Source organism: Cygnus atratus, chromosome 11 (assembly GCF_013377495.2).
Source record: "Cygnus atratus isolate AKBS03 ecotype Queensland, Australia chromosome 11, CAtr_DNAZoo_HiC_assembly, whole genome shotgun sequence".
NCBI classification, from domain to species: domain Eukaryota; kingdom Metazoa; phylum Chordata; class Aves; order Anseriformes; family Anatidae; genus Cygnus; species Cygnus atratus.
The window spans coordinates 13748665-13765820 of NC_066372.1; the positions used below are offsets into that span (position 1 = coordinate 13748665).

At 47.5% G+C, this 17156-nt stretch overlaps 1 protein-coding gene across 3 annotated transcripts in view; it reads right to left on the minus strand.

Moving 5' to 3' along the window:
* FANCI (FA complementation group I) overlaps positions 1–16520 on the minus strand; it is a 25364-nt gene extending 8844 nt beyond the window's left edge. Inside the window, exons 1-24 of one of the 3 annotated variants that reach the window (XM_035554900.2) lie at positions 16370–16520; positions 16202–16274; positions 15538–15668; positions 14990–15146; positions 14854–14911; positions 14234–14275; positions 13775–13898; positions 12755–12840; positions 12443–12575; positions 12094–12186; positions 11469–11605; positions 10313–10493; positions 9645–9732; positions 8967–9097; positions 8239–8309; positions 7202–7316; positions 6739–6861; positions 5562–5630; positions 4199–4300; positions 3191–3379; positions 2974–3095; positions 2414–2578; positions 1572–1751; positions 122–285 (exon numbers count right to left, since the gene is read on the minus strand). In XM_035554900.2, coding sequence (XP_035410793.1) covers positions 122–285; positions 1572–1751; positions 2414–2578; positions 2974–3095; positions 3191–3379; positions 4199–4300; positions 5562–5630; positions 6739–6861; positions 7202–7316; positions 8239–8309; positions 8967–9097; positions 9645–9732; positions 10313–10493; positions 11469–11605; positions 12094–12186; positions 12443–12575; positions 12755–12840; positions 13775–13898; positions 14234–14275; positions 14854–14911; positions 14990–15146; positions 15538–15668; positions 16202–16274; positions 16370–16465 — 2830 coding nt within the window. In that variant the 5' untranslated portion in view covers positions 16466–16520. The remainder of the gene's footprint in view (positions 1–121; positions 286–1571; positions 1752–2413; positions 2579–2973; positions 3096–3190; positions 3380–4198; positions 4301–5561; positions 5631–6738; positions 6862–7201; positions 7317–8238; positions 8310–8966; positions 9098–9644; positions 9733–10312; positions 10494–11468; positions 11606–12093; positions 12187–12442; positions 12576–12754; positions 12841–13774; positions 13899–14233; positions 14276–14853; positions 14912–14989; positions 15147–15537; positions 15669–16201; positions 16275–16369) is intronic. The other 2 variants (XM_035554898.2, XM_035554899.2) reach the window with 2 other exon arrangements.
* Between the last annotated feature and the right edge of the window lie 636 nt (positions 16521–17156).

Consider the following 17156-nt stretch of genomic DNA (forward strand, 5'->3'; position numbering starts at 1 on the left):
TAAGCCCTCCTTGCTACCGAGGGACAAGGACTGGACCTCTCTAGCTATTTATGGATAAAGAACACACATGGGCTGGAACATGAAGGCTAGAAACCAGAGCAGAATTGTACCACATGCCTACCCAGGGCTTGTAGAAACTGGGGGATCCTTGCAGCGTACAGCTGCTGCACTGTGTTGAAGATCCGCAGACAACCTTCCAAGCACAGCAGGGAAATGCTTTTGCCTTTCTTCTTCCCAGACTCTTCAACAACAGTGGGAATTGAAGTGTACCTCCAAAGCAGAACCCTAGGGGATGGGAGAGGAGTTGACAACACATGCTCCAGTAAAGCTGGCTGCACAGTGCGAGAGCCTAGAACTCGGCTAATCACAGAATCTTCAGTTCATATTTTTAATATAACTAAATCGGAAAGTCTTTTTCCTTTAAGGAAGAGGAGGGAGAAGAGATCCACTTTAAAGGCTGTTTCAATGTGAGCCAAACAGCCACTGCTTTCTGCCTGCACAGCTAAATAACTTAATCCTTCCCACATGCCGAGGGACCTTCCAATCCCAAGTCCATTTTTAAGGACTCCTTTCTTTCACGCAGTTTTCCTTCTGTCTCAGACTACCCAAACACTGACCACTGGTGTCAAATCCGTCAATGACAAGAACAGCTCATCTCTTGGCAGTTTAAATTTGTGAAATGTCAGCTATCTCCATAGGGCTCTATATAAATAAAATCAGAAAGGTAAATGCAGGCAAAGCAAAGTGAAAAGCTTCGAAGAAAGCTAAATTGTTTGGCCTAGAGGAGACATTTCTATTTGCAGGCAAACACCTTTTTCCTGCCCCTCTAACTGTTCTTGTTCCCTTTCTTATTCTCTCTCCTTTCTTCTCATTAGTTCTCTCTGCTGTGTAGATGAACTTACTCTATTTCCATATCCAATCACGCAAACATGTACCTCATATCTAGCCCCAGTGACTGCAACAAAAATAGCTTCATCTATGGGATGAGACACAAAATATACAGGTAATTTGTTTTTTGTGCTCCCTGCTGAGAGGGATCTGAAACAACCACTTGCACATATGACCCAGATCCTAAAAGACATTTAGTTGCTTAACATTCTCAGATTTCCAAAAGATTAGATGCCTGAGTATCTTCAAACACCTTGCAAATGTCCTAAAAAAAATGTTTTCTGAAGCTGGTGTCCCTCTCATACCTGTTTTACAGTGAAGTGAATTTTGATTTCATAGCTTTCCAGAGGCCTCAAGAATCTAGCCTGTAACCACGCTACCTCCCCTGTGACTATAAGTGATGAACTGAAAGTCAGAAAGAGGATTAAAATGAGAGTTTGATGTTGTTTGGTTCTTCCAGGCTAAAGTAAAAAGTTAAGAGTTGTATCACTCACTCTGGCACCCAAACCATAGTTGCTCCACTTGATTTCTCAGGAGCAAAGAAAGGCAACAATCTAATTCCAGTGATAATAACTGTTTCAGTTACAGCCTGCATTCTTCTTTCAAAACCATGAGAATCTAAACTCCCCAAAATGCATTGCTGCTTTTCAGGGCTGATGACTGCACGTCCCACAGTGACTCACCGTGTGATTTTGCAGAGGTTCTGAAACATCTTCTCAGGATTTTGTCCGTCCGGTCCATCGGTTTGTCCTGTCTCCTCCAGCTGCTGCACCTTCTGCAGGGCTACACTGACAGCATAGCGCAAGAACTCTGTGTTGGAGCGCAGAACCGCCAGGCTCTCCTCGTGGCTTTGGGCATTGTCCCTGAAGAATCAAGAGCACTGTCAGGGAATTGAGGATGCACTGAAAAAAGCACAGGGATGGCCTATCAGCACTTCGTCTCTTCACACCAGAGCTCAAGTCACAAGCAAAGCACCGTATAGAACAGAACTATCACTACACCTACTGCTTGCTTTCAGTTTGCCACATTAAATTCAAAACCTAAATATGCATTTACACAAAAAAAAACCTCACTAGCTGAATCCAGGGTGGAAAAGACCCTTTGTTTTGGTAGCTTATAGAGAACACTTGGAAGACAGAGCTCTACCAGCATTTCCAAGTACACTAACTGGCACGGTTCAAATTGATATCAGACTCTGTTCCACAGAAGACTGGAGCTCAAACACTGGAACTTATTGACTGGGAACAGCCCAGGACTGTAAGAATAGGAACTCTCCAAACCTTTTAAGTCATAAGCAAGGTCCAGCAAAGCTGGTTGGTCAGTACCATAAATTTCATAGCTACAGTTCCTGCCTGGACTATGATGCTGCCCTCCAGACAATAAGTGCTGTTACCACAGAGGCTTTGTACAGAAATGAAAACGTCTGTATGGTGTACACAGTGCACAAGACCAGCCAGCATGCAGACACCATGGAAGCAGCTCGTGAGCAGGCCTGAAAGCTACTCCAGATGGGACAGCTTCTCACCTGAACAGAGCTGTGAGCAGAGTAGATACGAAACCCATGGACAGGAAGCTCCGTGCAGTTTTGTTGCCCAAGGCGGATTTGTTCTTTCCGGCTTTCTCCCTCAAGATTTCAGAGAGTTTGTTGTAACAGGTAAACAGGCCTAGGACATCCTCAAACTTATTCTTACTGCAATAAAGCAAAGGAAAGCATTAGAGGAGAAACTCCAGTCTTAAGGTTCCCCATTTGAAGCTTCAGCTGCCAAATTACACAGATACTTTCTAGATGATAAAACTATGACATGACATCTCCCTGCCTCCCTAACAGCATATACCTCATCCACTCCTTCTTGACCTGCGCTTCTACAAAATGTTATATCACATCTCCCACAACACATGACATTCAGAAGACACTCCCAAGGTTCTGTGAATATCTGTGCCACAAGGCACATACACTCAGAAAACATCATTCTGACTCTGCGTTGGGACTACTACCCTGTGCTTGCAGAGTCTGTGTCCTGCACTCCGAAGAGCAAGGCACAGCATAGCACAGCTAGTGCTAGAGGGTAAGATTTGATGTTTTACCTGAAATTCCCTATGTTGAAATTGTACTCAATCAGAACCTCACAAATTCCCATCACCTGGATGGCATAGATGTTATTCTTTACACCAACGCCAGAAGACAGAGAAAAATCTGCTGATTTATCCTAAGAAGTAAAGGAAACAAGTGAAAAAGTCATTTCAAAACCTGACAAGAACTCAGTGTCTTCTGTCACTGAGTCAAACTGAAAATCTGATTTACCAGTTCAAAGTCTTCCAGCTCACTCTTGATCATCCGTCGTGTGACAGATTCTAGCATCTCCTCAAAGTTTTGCTCAAATCCCACATCCTCCTCCTCCTCCTCCTCATCGTCATCTTCAGCTCCTTGGCATAAACGCACGGTGCTCTTATACCAGGCTAGACAGTGTTGGATACAGCAGAGCAGATGGGCCTGAAGGAAGCAGCCACACAGTCACATTCAGCCTTCTAGAAAGAGATTGCTGTCAGATGAGGACAGCCCGTTCAACGTCACAGGCTGGACCATTATAGCTTGATGCAAAGAACCATAGGTGCCTTCAGAGGTTCATGTCAGTCTCAAGTATATACCTAATTCCCAGAAGAGGCTTTCTGTAACCCTGCACACAGTTAAAGAGTTCTAGCTTCAGATAGTATTGTCTGCGTGAGCTTGCCTACATAGGATGTACAGACTTAGCTCCCACAACCCAGCTACTTTAACTGTTGGAGGAGACAGAAAGGGAATTTCCAAGAGGGCCCTCACTGCAGCTGAAGTGTCTGCTCCCTTCCTGGGCGTGCTACTGCAGCACAGCATGGAAGCTTCCTTAGGGAAAAACAAAGCAATGAATTGGAATTTGTTCCCTTGGAAATCCTATGAACCGAGATCTCATCTGCACCAATATCAAAGGAACAAGATCAAAGGGCAGATTCTTCCCCCACATCACATGCTGCACGACTATTTTATGCAGAATTAAGTTGAAGGAGGAAAAATAACAGAGTGAGCTCAATAGAAGATAACAGAACGACACTACTCCTCGTGCATTTTTCACACAGGTCCCCCAAACCACTTTGCTAACAAAGCTCTGATAGATAGCCTCAGGCAGGGGCGAAACGCCCAGCTCTATTGTCATTAAAAGAATTGCTCCAAGCTAGAAGGGGCTGAAGAAATACAAGGTATTCAGCTCATGTAGCAGCACAACTAAAATCCTATGGAACAGATGAACTCGCAGCTGTGGCCAGCCAATATAGCTCTTACCAGCGGTTCCTGCAGAAAGATTTGATCTCCTTGAGCCATAATACAACCCTCAAGTTTCAGTGGAGGTAGGAGGTCTGGCTGGGGCAAGTAATATTGTTTTATCTGCCACAGAAAACACGAAATAAAAATAACCAGTTACTTAGTAACTGAGCCTCTTGAGTTGTTTGAATACAGAATACGATAATCTTTTATCTCAGATTCTACAAAGGAGAAACCAGCACCATGGTAATGGGACCATACACGTAACTCAGCCACACCATCTGCTCTGCTAGTAATTAAAATCCTCTCTCCAGTTGCTCTCGTGCCTCTCAGCTAAAAGGCAAGGTCACTGCACTGAAACAAGTCTATCTGACCACTTCCTGTTGTGTTGCTTCAACACGCAACGCCACTTGTGTTTCACCTGCAGTGTTATCCACCTTTTAAACAGTGAGGAAAAGTAACTGTTCCTGTTGCCCGACCTCAATACTGAACGCTTGGCCCTGGTATAACATAAGCATCCTGGCCCAAGGATGCAGGCAGATATGGAGGCTACACTTGGCTCTACAACAAATCTGTGACGGACCGTGCTTGCACCAGGTCCTTGCTGTCCAGCACAGCACATGAAGGAGATATGCTCCAAGTACTGATGTAGGAATAGAACCAAATAGGGAAAGTTTGGCATATAATGATGCTACAAAATGGCACCCATTTGCACCAAATTCCCATTATTTGCCCTCTGCTACCCAAGAGCTGCCTTGGCTCTGTTCTTGTTCCCTTCTCAGGCCCTATATTGGTGTGGGAAAGCTGGAATTAGTCAGCATGAACTCTATGGATGATTAAAGGGAAGAAAATTACTTGTCTCAAAGAAAGCACAGCCTGTCCAATGGATTGAGGAAATGTGATTGTCTTGTTGCCATGAGCAACGCTGTTGGGGGATGAGTTAATCCTCCTAGATCCTACAAGGACTTGGGTACTCTCCCTATGGGAGGACAGCAATAATAATTACATATCCTTGGGGATGTATGGGAGGCTGACTGTTGTGCACTGCTAAGGAACGGGGAGCACACAAAACACTTCTCTGGGCATCAATTCCAAGATGCCGCAAGAAGTGTCAAGGATTGTAAAGGGCTCCAAGACATCATTTCTCTTCCATCCTGTGTCCTGAGACAGGATATGAACCCGTTTCCACAGATGTTTACCTAGTCTGCTTTCTCAATATAGCAGGGATTCAAACACCTCTCTGTAGAAGTGCCGCAGCACTTACACATCTTTTGAGTGCGTGGGAGAACTGTTTTCCTGATATTTAACCTAAATTGCTTGCTATGCTGGTCGCAGTGCGGAATTCTTAGTGCCTCTGCAGCCACGCCACAGAGCAGTACTTTACCTGAGTCAAGAGCGTTTCCATTATAGAGCTGGCCAGCTGGGAGTTCCTGCGAAGGACATCATAAAAACCCTGAAGACAGGAAGGAAGGACAACTTGGCTTACTTGACAAAGAAAAGGAACCATATGCAAAAGAAGTTTGCGTCACAAGACAGAAATGACCCTTCAGCACCAACCATGAGCAAACAACAATGCGCTCAGTGTAAAATCCCATACCTGGCAAAGCAAAGACTCAACAGAAAGAAGGTATGAATCAGAAAGAGCATATATTTCCTTGCAGGAGCCCTCTCACAAGCTGTATCTCCCTAGCAGCAGTGGCATCAAGCCCAGAGTGACTTTCATTGCTATTTAACACCAGCACTAGATCCAACTTCAAACTGTGAAATCCTGTTTCAAAGGCAAAACAAGTCAGTGGGGAAACTGTAGGAGGCAAAAATCCTTTAGACTGAGAAATCTCAGTGGATGGATAAAACAAGCACAAGTTCTATAGCAACACTGAAAAACACATACAGAACTTGCAGCTCACTAAAGGTCAGTCCAACCAAGTCAAGCAGGAAACAAAATCTCTCTCATCTGAACAGTTTAACTTCTCTCAAGCTGGTACCCCACAGTTACCTCGGTTATGCACCCACAAATTGCTCTGTATATTAGGCCCGTTGTCACGAGAAATCTAAGAGGAAAACAAACCTTTAAAGGAGGCTGCAAAAGGATAGGAGAAAAAACAGACCCCTGATGCAATCTTTAAGGATGTTTCCCCATACTCTCCAAGGAGGGCTTTCTTTGGAGCCTGGTGTTAACAGAGCTACACTGCTTCCATCCAGTGCCTGCCGTAACACTGCTCCCCACTGGGCATCAAACATGCTTCCCATCTCCTTGGCCACGCCAAAGGAAGGGAGACTTTGATTTTTACTCTTAAGCAATGCACGAGACAAGGAAAATACATTAACATGCCTTTGGGCTTATGATGGTCCAAAATAAAAAACAGCGGAAGGACTGAAAAAAGAAATGTATTTTTTTTAATCCAGTCCCTGGTACAAGTACGTGTCCCAAGAAGAACATAACTGAGATGATGGGTCATTTTCTACAATAACGTAATCATTATTTACCTGGGGCTACAGCAGAACCAGACTACAGAAGAGCTACTGACTGTTTAAAAGGAGGCCAAAGAAACCACGTTTACCTCATATAACATGAGTCGGACATCCGCTTGCTGGCTCAAACATCGCCTCAGGCTGCCCAGGATTTCGAGGCAGAAGGCCTCGTTAGCTGCAGAATTATAGCAGGCATGAACATCTGCCTGGACCTGAGATGGAATATTAGTCACGTTATACTGGTTACGGTTCTCAAATAGCACAAAAGCAAGGTGAAAAGGGGCCTGACCCCTAAACAGTCACTGAAATAGTCATGAAATAAGCATGCTGCCGGGCAGCGTGCTGTAAGAGATAATGACTCTGAGAAACTACATCCCCAGAGCAGCTTGTCTCTGCATGCTGCATTTCCAAAAGTTCCGCTTCCAGGACTAACCCTTACTCAAGTTATATCTCCATTTTGGGGAAACACAGCACTCCAACTTGTTTCAAACTGTGTCTGTTAGGTGCAAGACTGTCGCATACCTGCACCAGAGACTGCAGAACAGCACTTACCTGAGTGGCACCAATGGCCTGGCTGCACTGGGAAGAAGTCAAGCTGCCCAGAATCTTAAAATTTCTTAACAGAAGCAAAAAGCCAGCAACTGCAGCTTTACGAGCATCGAGCTGCCTGTGAGTCAGGGGGAGAAAAGAGAAGCATAAGGAAAAAAGGAAGCAAGAATAACAACATAAGAACAACTCAGCTATGAAAAAGGGTCCACAAAAACACAGTGCCTGGGCCCACTGGCTCTGTATTCCCCAAGAGGACAACACAGCCCCGAGCAGTTAAGAGGCTGGGAGCTTGCTGGGAACTCCTTTGCTTTACACTCCCAGCATTTTATTTCCTTTCTGCCCTTCCAATGCTCACACTGAGGGAGAGCCCCAGACACAAGCATTAAACATCCCTTGAAAACTGGAATAGGAGCATCTCGCAGAGCTCTTCTCAGAGGTGCAAAATTCCTCAAAAAAAAAGCTATTTTGCTTTGCTCACTGAAACCCCAGATCTTTTCCCAAGACCAAGTCCCTTGCCTTGAATAATAGTGCTGAATTATGAATTCTGTTTTCATAACCAGGCAGCCACTGCCCCACAAAACCCAGTCTACGATCACAGCATTACGAAGACAGCAGGATGTATTTATTGCTCAAAGCATTACCAAGACAACAAGCCTGCTTCTCTACCATTTTGTAAGAGATCAGAATGCTGAGATGCCACCTTCCCTCTGAGTCAGTGGTTCCTTCTAGACTCTCCCTAGCACCTGGATGTACTCATTTGTAGAGAGCATGGGATTGGTTTTAATTTTGCCTTCTTATTTGGAGTTCCCAACAACTTTCTGAATTTCCAAAGACCTTTCATGCGGGGGTTGGGATCTCTCAGCGGGTAGAGCTGTGACTGTATTGCAGCCCTAAGGCCGAAGGGACAGATGTCACCATTAATTATTGGAAGAACACAGTAAGACGACACATAGCCAAAGCAAACAAAAAATTCTTCTGCTCCAAAAAATTACACATATGAGTTGCAGAAATCTTTTCAAAGAATCCCTTTCCCAGCTTACCTGGAAAAGATAGCTTTTTGGAGAACCAGTATCAGGGAGTCCCTCACTGACATGCTGACTTTGAGCAGGGGCTGGAAAGGAAAATATACTTTGGAGAGAAAAGCACTAAGGCATGCCAAGCCCTTGGTGCATATGAGCTCATCTTCCTCAGGCCCATCTGGCCCTGCATTTCCAATACTGTCATCGGTACAGTAGGGAAACCAAAACATGTCAAAACGGTGTAATATAAAATTAAACCCAGAGAGCTGTAGCAGCAGGACACCTTAGCAGGTTAGTGAGGACACAGTGCGAGGGTTTGGGAAATGACTGCTATAACCAGTTTGGACTAAAGAGGTAGAAGTTGAACCCCAGGGCAATATCTCAGCCCAGTCAAAAAGAAATACTGACATGGAGCTTGGAAGGAGAAAAAAACAACGATGGCAGCTACAGCTGTTGATCTGGACCCATATACCTAGGTTTCTACGCTGTGGAGCATGTGGGCATCTTTCAGATGAAAGGTCAGCACAGAGCAGTTCCAGCACCGTTCCTAACGGCACCACGTTTTTTGCTAGAGGGCACGTGCATACCCATGCTTGAAGAACAGTTCCGTGCTACATTGAACAACCTACAGCAGAGCATTACGGCTTATTTTACAAGAAAGGTTGTTAGCTCATGCATGTAATTGTGGCCTGGAGCCATCGCTGGAACTAAACTAACAAGGGCATTTATGGAGAAATGCAAAGCCTTACCTGTACTGCCCGGAGGAGCCCTTGCACTGTGTCAATGGGCAGAAAAGATAAATTGTCAAAGGTCTCTGTGACTCTGGAGGATGAATTCTGAAGCACAAGAGGAGCAGACACAACAATATTGGACAGCAAGTCTGAAAAATAAAATGACAAAAGGAGCAGCTGCTGCCAAGGGGCCAGAAAAGTCTATATTAGGAAAGAGAGCAAAAGATTTCTGTAGGGTTAACAATTACAGAATAATCAAAGCCCTTCCATCCCTTGGAGAAGTCGTAATAGGATGAGCATTGATAATCTGAGCTCTACGGCAGGCACAAAGCGCAACACACTCACAGCCTGGCTGCAGGGCCTCGCCCCACCAGAGGGCACTAAGGTATAAGAGAAGAGGCTGCAGCACAGGCATCTCGGCAGCCCCAGGGACTCCCAGGCACCTACCCAAGGCTGACAGGAAGGCAAGCCTAGGAACTGATGGCCACCAACTTTCTGTGCGTCAGCCATTCCACGGCAACCGCCCGAAAACATTTTTCACCTGCGACAAACGCCAGGTGATCCGAGGCTGACACCTCAGTGAGGAGCAACAACAGATTTTCCTGGCTTCGGGTCACTTCAGCAGGAACTTAGCTTCTGGGAAGCTATGTTTTGAAGTGTTCACAGAGCAGTACACAATTCTCTCTTTCCTGTTACCTATGAAGTGGCTGACAGGAGATGCTGCTTTCGTGAGGACTCTGTTCAGGACCTGCTCAAGAACATCACTTCTGATGGGCTCGTGGACCTGAAATGACAGACGACAACAAATAAAATCAAAACCTACACAAACGTAAGATATTCCTGTACACCAGAACACAGGCATTGTCCTGTACAAAGCAAATCCATCCAGATCTAAAGGCTAAACTGGGACTGGCTGTCAGAAGTCCCTTTTTCAGCTGAATTCAGACAGGCTGATTCAGGTTTCATCCCGGTCCAATCAGAACCAGCCCATCAGCGAGGCACACGCAGTACACTTGAAACACAATGGGGTCAAATTGTCTGTGGGATGCAAATTTACCACTTCAGTGAAGATGCTGGTTTCAATCCCACATCTGTCACATTTTCTTTGTGCCTCTGAATCTCTCTACCTTCTCTGCAGTCTCTCTTGTGCAACAGTGATTACACAAGTATCATGCTAGATGGAACACATTAGGATTGGGTCTTTATGAAGATGACCTCTTCCTGCTGGACGGGAATAAAGAGGAAACCAAATCCTGTCTGTGAAGCGCTCATGATGGATACTGTAGGCAAGGTTTTGGCACCATTTACCAAGGGAGAATAAGAACAGTTTCCCCCTGCAAAAAACTCTCCAAACCATACGCTACCTTAAATGTTTCCAGCAGGATACTTGCTCCCAGTCTGCAAGCCTGCTGGGCTGGTGTTTTTGAAAGGCCACAATTGGTCTCAGCAGCCTTCCCTCCAAAGGGCTTTTTTGGTTCATACGATTCCATTAGGCTGAAGCCGAGATCCACCAGGCCCTGAGTAACGTAGTCCCAGCCAAATGCACTGGGGAAAACATTAAACAGACCAGGAAAGAAACAACTTAGTCACAGAAAATACTTATATTAGAGCAGTCTGTATTAAAATCTTCCAGTCATTCCAGATGCAGAGCAGCAGCAAGAGATGCTTGCTCACCCAAGGAAGGTACCGTCCCTCTCAGCCCTGTGACTATCCTTAGGTTGAGGGGCAGGTGCTCAGCCCGCACATTTTGCGTTCCTGGCTCTCCAGCCATCAGACTTCTTTTCCAATCCAAAGGTTTCCTTCCTATGGGAAGTGGTGTGCACTCTGATCTCATCTCAGTGAGACACTGGGCGGCAGTCTGGACGCACGGATCCTACAGATCCTGAGTCTTCAAGGCACAGAGGAAGGCAGAAGAGGAATGCCTTACATCAAACTAAAGGACAACTGATGACAGATCACAGAGCTATCCCACAGGATGTTTAAAGGACTAACCACGTGGAGGAAAGTAAACAGTGAACCTATCGCTCATCCCTTGATCAGAACACAAACTACAGCAGGCAGCATGACTCATACCATCAGTTTCTTTCCTAGTAAGAAACAGACAGGGTTCTGATCAGTGTAGTCCTCCGTACCACCAGATGCTGAGATTTGGGGTGGAGGAGGCACATTTATACATCTACGTTTGTTTGTTTAAATTCACCAGTAGAAAACTGTGATAGAATCATAACATCAAAAGAGCTGGGGTTGGAAGGGATCTTAAAGATCATCCAATTTCAACCCCCCTGCTATTCCACTAGGCCAGGTTGCTCAAAGCCCCATCCAACCAGGCCTTAAACACTTCCAGGGATGGGGCATCCACAGCTTCTCTGGGCAAAAAGATAGAGACTTTGGATTGTGATGTTGGTCCCTGCTGGTAACAGGTCAGCAGCAAACATGCGATCCCAGAGCATTCCAGCAAGGCTGGAACACTCTCCCTCCCCAAGCCTGCTGAGCGTTCTGCAGCGCACAGCAACAACTCACCTATTTTTCACCACCTCCAGAATCACAGCTGTTATATCGTATTGTTGAGGAAACAAGTCCCGCAGAAACTTGGAGGCCTGCAGGAACTGCAGGTCCTTGCAGCTTCTCGTGATTGATGTTTTCAAGAAATCAAATATCTGGAACATAAAATCACTGAGCATGAGGAAATAATCTTTGAAATGGGATCTCTATAATCTTGGGCACGTTCCAGTGCAAGCACCAGGCAGAACACAAGTCTCAGTACAACCTGCCAAAAACCTTAACTCACTTCTTTCTCAGGACAAATACACCAACCTCATTAAGTGTCTCAGAGAAGGTAATTTGCTGCCAGATGCACTTCAGGTGTCTACCACAGAGTCAAAACGTGAGAGAAGGAAGACAATGCTTTTCTTCTCACCCTACAACGTTTGGCCCACAGGCATCATGATTCTGGAAAATTCTGACATTGTTCTGGAGTCTTTTACAGTGTTTGGTAAACTACAGTGTACTGATGATCTGCCTCCCTACCAGCATCCCAAAAACACTTTTAATCTGATCCTGATGAGACTATGATCTAACTGCTCTTCCCTTCTTGTACAGGGCTGTGTACACTGCCATTGAAGTTCTCTATATTTATCACACGTACCTGCTCTTGCAGTCTGTGTTTTACTGCAACCGACAGCAAAAGAGCCACACTGAAGGGACATAGAGCTTCACCAGGGTCCTTCTGTTGCTCAGTCTAGAAAATAGCAAGCAATAGTTAGAAGGCATGCTGTCTTTACCTGCAGCATCCCACAGATCGAAGAAAGTTATCAGGCTCCTATCACACTGCTGTTGTGGCACAGATGGGAACACGTCTCTTTACACATAACACTTCATGAAATCATAAAATGGCCATAAAAATGATTAAATCCCTTCTAAAGATAACCGGTGTTGATTTTAAAAGCTCTGCTTCAACACCTTCAAGAACAGTGCCTGCTCCATCTCTGTCATACCTTTAGATGTTTGATTAACTCCTCGCCTAGGTCCTGATCCAGGTTGATAACAGAAATGATATGGAGAATAACAGTGCCCTCCACGTGGCGGAGCTGGTCTAGGGGCACTGTGGCTACCTCAAGGTCCATTGATCTGTAAGGTTTATCAGGTTAAAAAAAAAAAAAGAGCCATCCAATGCCACAAATTATTTCTTAGGCGTCAGGGAGTATGTACTTGCACGAGGTCTGACACATTCAGGAGTACCGGGCAGGGCAAGGGTGACTGTAAATACCCAGGCTGTAAAGAAAGGGGATGACAGGGAAAGAACTTACTGTGGAACCTTCTGTTCTTCCTTCTGTCTCTTGTCCAACTGGTTGAAAAAACTGATGATTCCTTCCAAAACAGTCTTCTTACTGCCCTGCAAGAAAGGACGTTACGTTATGCAACTGCATGGTCTGCAAGATCCCGGAGAGCTACACTCTATCCCCACACCAATTACGAATGTCACGGTATCCTTTATTTCCCTTCATAAATTGCTGAGGTGCTGGAAGGCTCCTGCACTGCTCACTTCCAGATGAAATGATGAATGATGATTTTAGTTTGTCCCCTTCTTTTGACCGCACTTATTGAAGAGTTGCAGAAGCTGAATCTCTCACAGCTTTTTGTTTTGTTCCAAGTTTTTATTAATGGGAAAGGATCCTTTATACTATAATCAATAAGGAAGGTTTTCAAACCCCTAACTTCATATATATATAATCACATTTTGGCCAGTGGACACAAACGACCTCCTGTAACACACAGGTATTTGTCCTTGTCTGGACCATTTTGGCATGTACTCAGTCACAAAGCAAAAGAGCCAGATCGCTCTGACAAAGGGCAGATATGTCGCTGGCAGCCTCCGCCTGCAGGACAAGCACAGGAGGTGAGACGTTTCCAGTACGAGTCACAGGACAAGCCAGAAGAGTTATACTGCACGAGCCAATATTACACTAGAAGCGAGCAGGCCACAAAGAGTGAGCAGACCCACGCTTAAGAACACTGAAAACAACCCACTCGGCTGTCTCCTGGGTCTGAGCTCATCCCTTATTTCCCAGAGGTTCCCTGCTACGGTTCCCCATAAGGAAGAACAAGGTTATTTCTTCCTCTGAGCATTCAGCTTCTTCAGGCTAGAGGGAGGTAGAGGAGAAAAAAATACACCACCACCACCACAATGATGTCCTGCTGTGTCCTGCTCCCCACAGCACACTGGGAGCAATCAAAACCCCTCCCAAAATCCAGCCTGCAGCTCAGCTTGTGTATATTTTTTCCTGTGAAGCATGCTCAGGAGGAGGCCATCTCCCGTGAGCCTTTACCTTAGCAGAAAGCAGCAGCAGCTGATAGACCAGGGGGGGAATTTCCTGCAGGTCTAATTTGGAGAACATCCTAAGGACCTTTTCCACCACAAACTGCAGCTCCTCTCCTGACAGTGGAATATCCCTGTTGGGCCAAAGACGCAGCCTGATCATTTTCATAAATTTCCTTCAGAATCCCCCAGTAGATTCAACCCATAACTAGACAAAGAGTTAACGTGCAGGCAGGCAGGAAGCGCTCCCAAAGTTCTCACCAGAACACAGATCACCCAGTACCCAAGCACTGTCCCAGGATACCATTTAACCAATCTGACGCGGACGTTCATTGACCGAAACATCCACGGGGTGACGCCTGGCATGCTCAGACAATTTGTACTTTCCCCAAACTACCTGTGAAATGGGACGTGGGCATAACCGCAGCACAAGAAAGCACTGATGCTTGCTGAAGGAAAAAAGAATTACCTGAACATGTTGGCAAGATGTATTACGCTCTGAGGATCCCACCTGAGAAAACAAAAGTTTTCCAGAAAACTGAGTGGAAGCAGAATTATCGTTTACCCCTTTACTCAGTTTCCCTGTTTGTTACTTCCTGATATTAAGATCAGAAGCCAAATTTCCAACCCGAAATCACCACTGTCACCCAAATTACCCAGACTTAGAATGGTTCCCAACTGCCCTGGCCCCCACAATACCAAATATCAAGAAAGGAATAAAAACAAACGCTTCCTGAGACCAACTCACGCAACACTATTACAAGACCTGGGAACAGGGTGTTCCTTTGCCCGTCCAGCCAGAGAGGACACTGTCACGGAGGGCACAGATTCAAAGACGACAGAACAGGACACGGACAGTGCCACCCAACTCGTCACGGTGTCCTTCTCAAAGCACGACACGAAACACACTGTTTTGACACGTAACTAAGGGGATGACGGGGCTACGGACACATCTAGCAACTGCAGACTTGGCTCTCACCACACCTCTGGGGTGTCACAGGGAGTTCTGTAAAAAGCCCAGACAGAACTAGGCCCCGACTGAGTTTTTACCAAACTAACGCACAGCGGAGCTGGCAGACAGGTACGTACTTGCTGGAGCAAAGAGTATTTATCAGCTGTTTCTTAAACTCTTCCCCATTCAGTTCACCTAAAAAAGCAGAAGTCTTTTAGGAGTACACTCCAGAAGGAGAGAGGAGAGGCTGGCAGGAGGAGAAGAGAAGGTTACCTTTCCCATAAGCCAGGCTCTCCTTCGAGCTGGCCAATGCAGTAAGAACAGTGGAAAACAGCTCCAAGGATTTCCCGTTAGACAGGCTGCCTCCCTTAATGACATCAACAAACAGGGTGGCAAGTTCAGCCAACGCGTGGCCTGGCAGCTGGCGAACCTGGGAGAAGATGGAATAACATGAAAGAGCCTGGGGCAGACACGGGAGCACTCCTCACACGTGTCCACATGGTCACCAAACACCAGAAAAGGATGACATTTCTCACAGTGCAGCTTGTCTAAAGGGGGAGTTCGCCCCACGACCTCTGTTTCACGGTGTCTTTAACAGAACAGAGCAGTTAATCAAGTGAAGGCAATTATGATTTTGGAGTCTAAGTCTAGATATCCAAAGATAACCACATTTTCACACACGGCAAATTCCAAGACCAGCTTAATCTAGGGCAGATCCGTGGGCAGGACACAGCTCATTTTTCTCAGTGGTGAAGTACTCAGTGTACTTACTAGGGGACAGGCGGCAGACCCCAGGAGAGCCAGCCCGAAGGAGCTCCTACCTCCAGCATCAGCAGCCCTATGATTTCGGACGCCTTGCTCAAGTGCAGATCCCCTGACTCCACCAGCGGGACACAGTGCTTGTAAACCTGCAGCCTCCTGAGAACGCCACTCGGCTGGGAACACGGGGAGCCTTATAATGAGAAAACAAAGGGAGACAAAGAATGGAAACGAGGTTACACAAATAACAACGCGTTACTAAACAGGAAATTTGCAGGGCTAAACTGTCACTCAGCTGCAGCTCCCCATTTTATATCTCTGACAACACAGATAAAAAACAGAGTACAGGAAATGAGAATCTCTTGGATAAAACTGCCGAAACACTCAGCCCTCTTATCACACAGTGGTTCTGCCGACCTGCCCTCTGAGCTCGGGAAGTGGCAGCATTTTGAGGCGAACCACTTGGGAACTGAGCTTCAGCGGCCAGCTGGTGAAACACACCTACGTGCTGGCAAAAGTAAATCCCATATAGAATACGGTCATCAAAAACGCGCTACTCTAGCGCCCCATTCCCCCCATAACTACCTTCTGGTGTCACATCCCGCTTACACCCGCCTGGCCCTCACCAGAGGCGACCCTCACAGCCCGTGCTGCTGCCCACTGCCCTCACCCAGCCGGCCAGCTCACCGTGCCCGCCCCCAGGGACACAGCCCCGGGGCCACCCACCTCTGAAGATCCCCCTCAGCAGCGCCGCCGTCTCCCTGCCCCTCAGGGCCTGCTTCGTCACCATGTCGCCCAGCTGCAACGAGAAGGCCATGCTGCCAGCCGCCCCAGGCCCCGCCAGGAGGGCCCCCGGCTCGGGGGAGGGGGTGACGGGGGGCCACAACCGCGCACCTCGCCCTCCCCCAGGCCCTGCAGGGCCTCCTGGAGCCGCTCGGGGCCCTCCTCGGCCGCCAGCGCCAGGACGCGCTGCGCCATGGCCGCCGCCATCTTGCCCGCCAGCCCGAAACTCCCGCCCGGAAGCGCCGCCCGTCACCCGGGCAACAGCTCCCGCCCCCCGCCCTTCACTTCCGTTGGCCTGAGGGAGACCGACCCCCTCCTCCCCCCCCCCCTTCCAACCCCCAAGGTCGCGGGTTCGAGTCCCGCCCCCGGCTGCTGTGCGGGGTGCGGGGCTGTGGTGTTGGGTGTCTGTGGGGTGCGTGGGGACACGGCGAGCCCTCGGCACGCAGCGACCTGTCATGCGTCGTCCCCCACCTTGGCCACAGCGCTGTCAGCTGCGAGCGGCAGCGCATGGGGCACCATCTTGGTGCAATGCCCTGATTCCCCCTGGGGCAGGATTTGGCCGCCGGAGCGGGGCGAGCGGCTTTGCGAGCCCCTCAGCGGGGTCACACAGCTCGGAGTAGGTCTTCGGACCTGTCCTGGTGCTCCCCTGGGGGCTCCAGACTCAAAAATCCTCATGGTTTGCCCCCACAGGGCGTCCAGCAGGCCAGGAGGGAGGCCCCTGCACCCCTCAGGGCGTGAGGCGCCCGGTTTGTCTGTGGAGAAACACCCAGAGAGATCCAGGGCACAGCCGGGACCGTGTGGGGTCGGCACGGGGCAGGGACGGGGCTGTTGGTGGGTCTGGCGTGAGGCCTGGTGGAGCATGGTGTCACCTGGGGGCTTGCTACAGGCACGGGTTTCC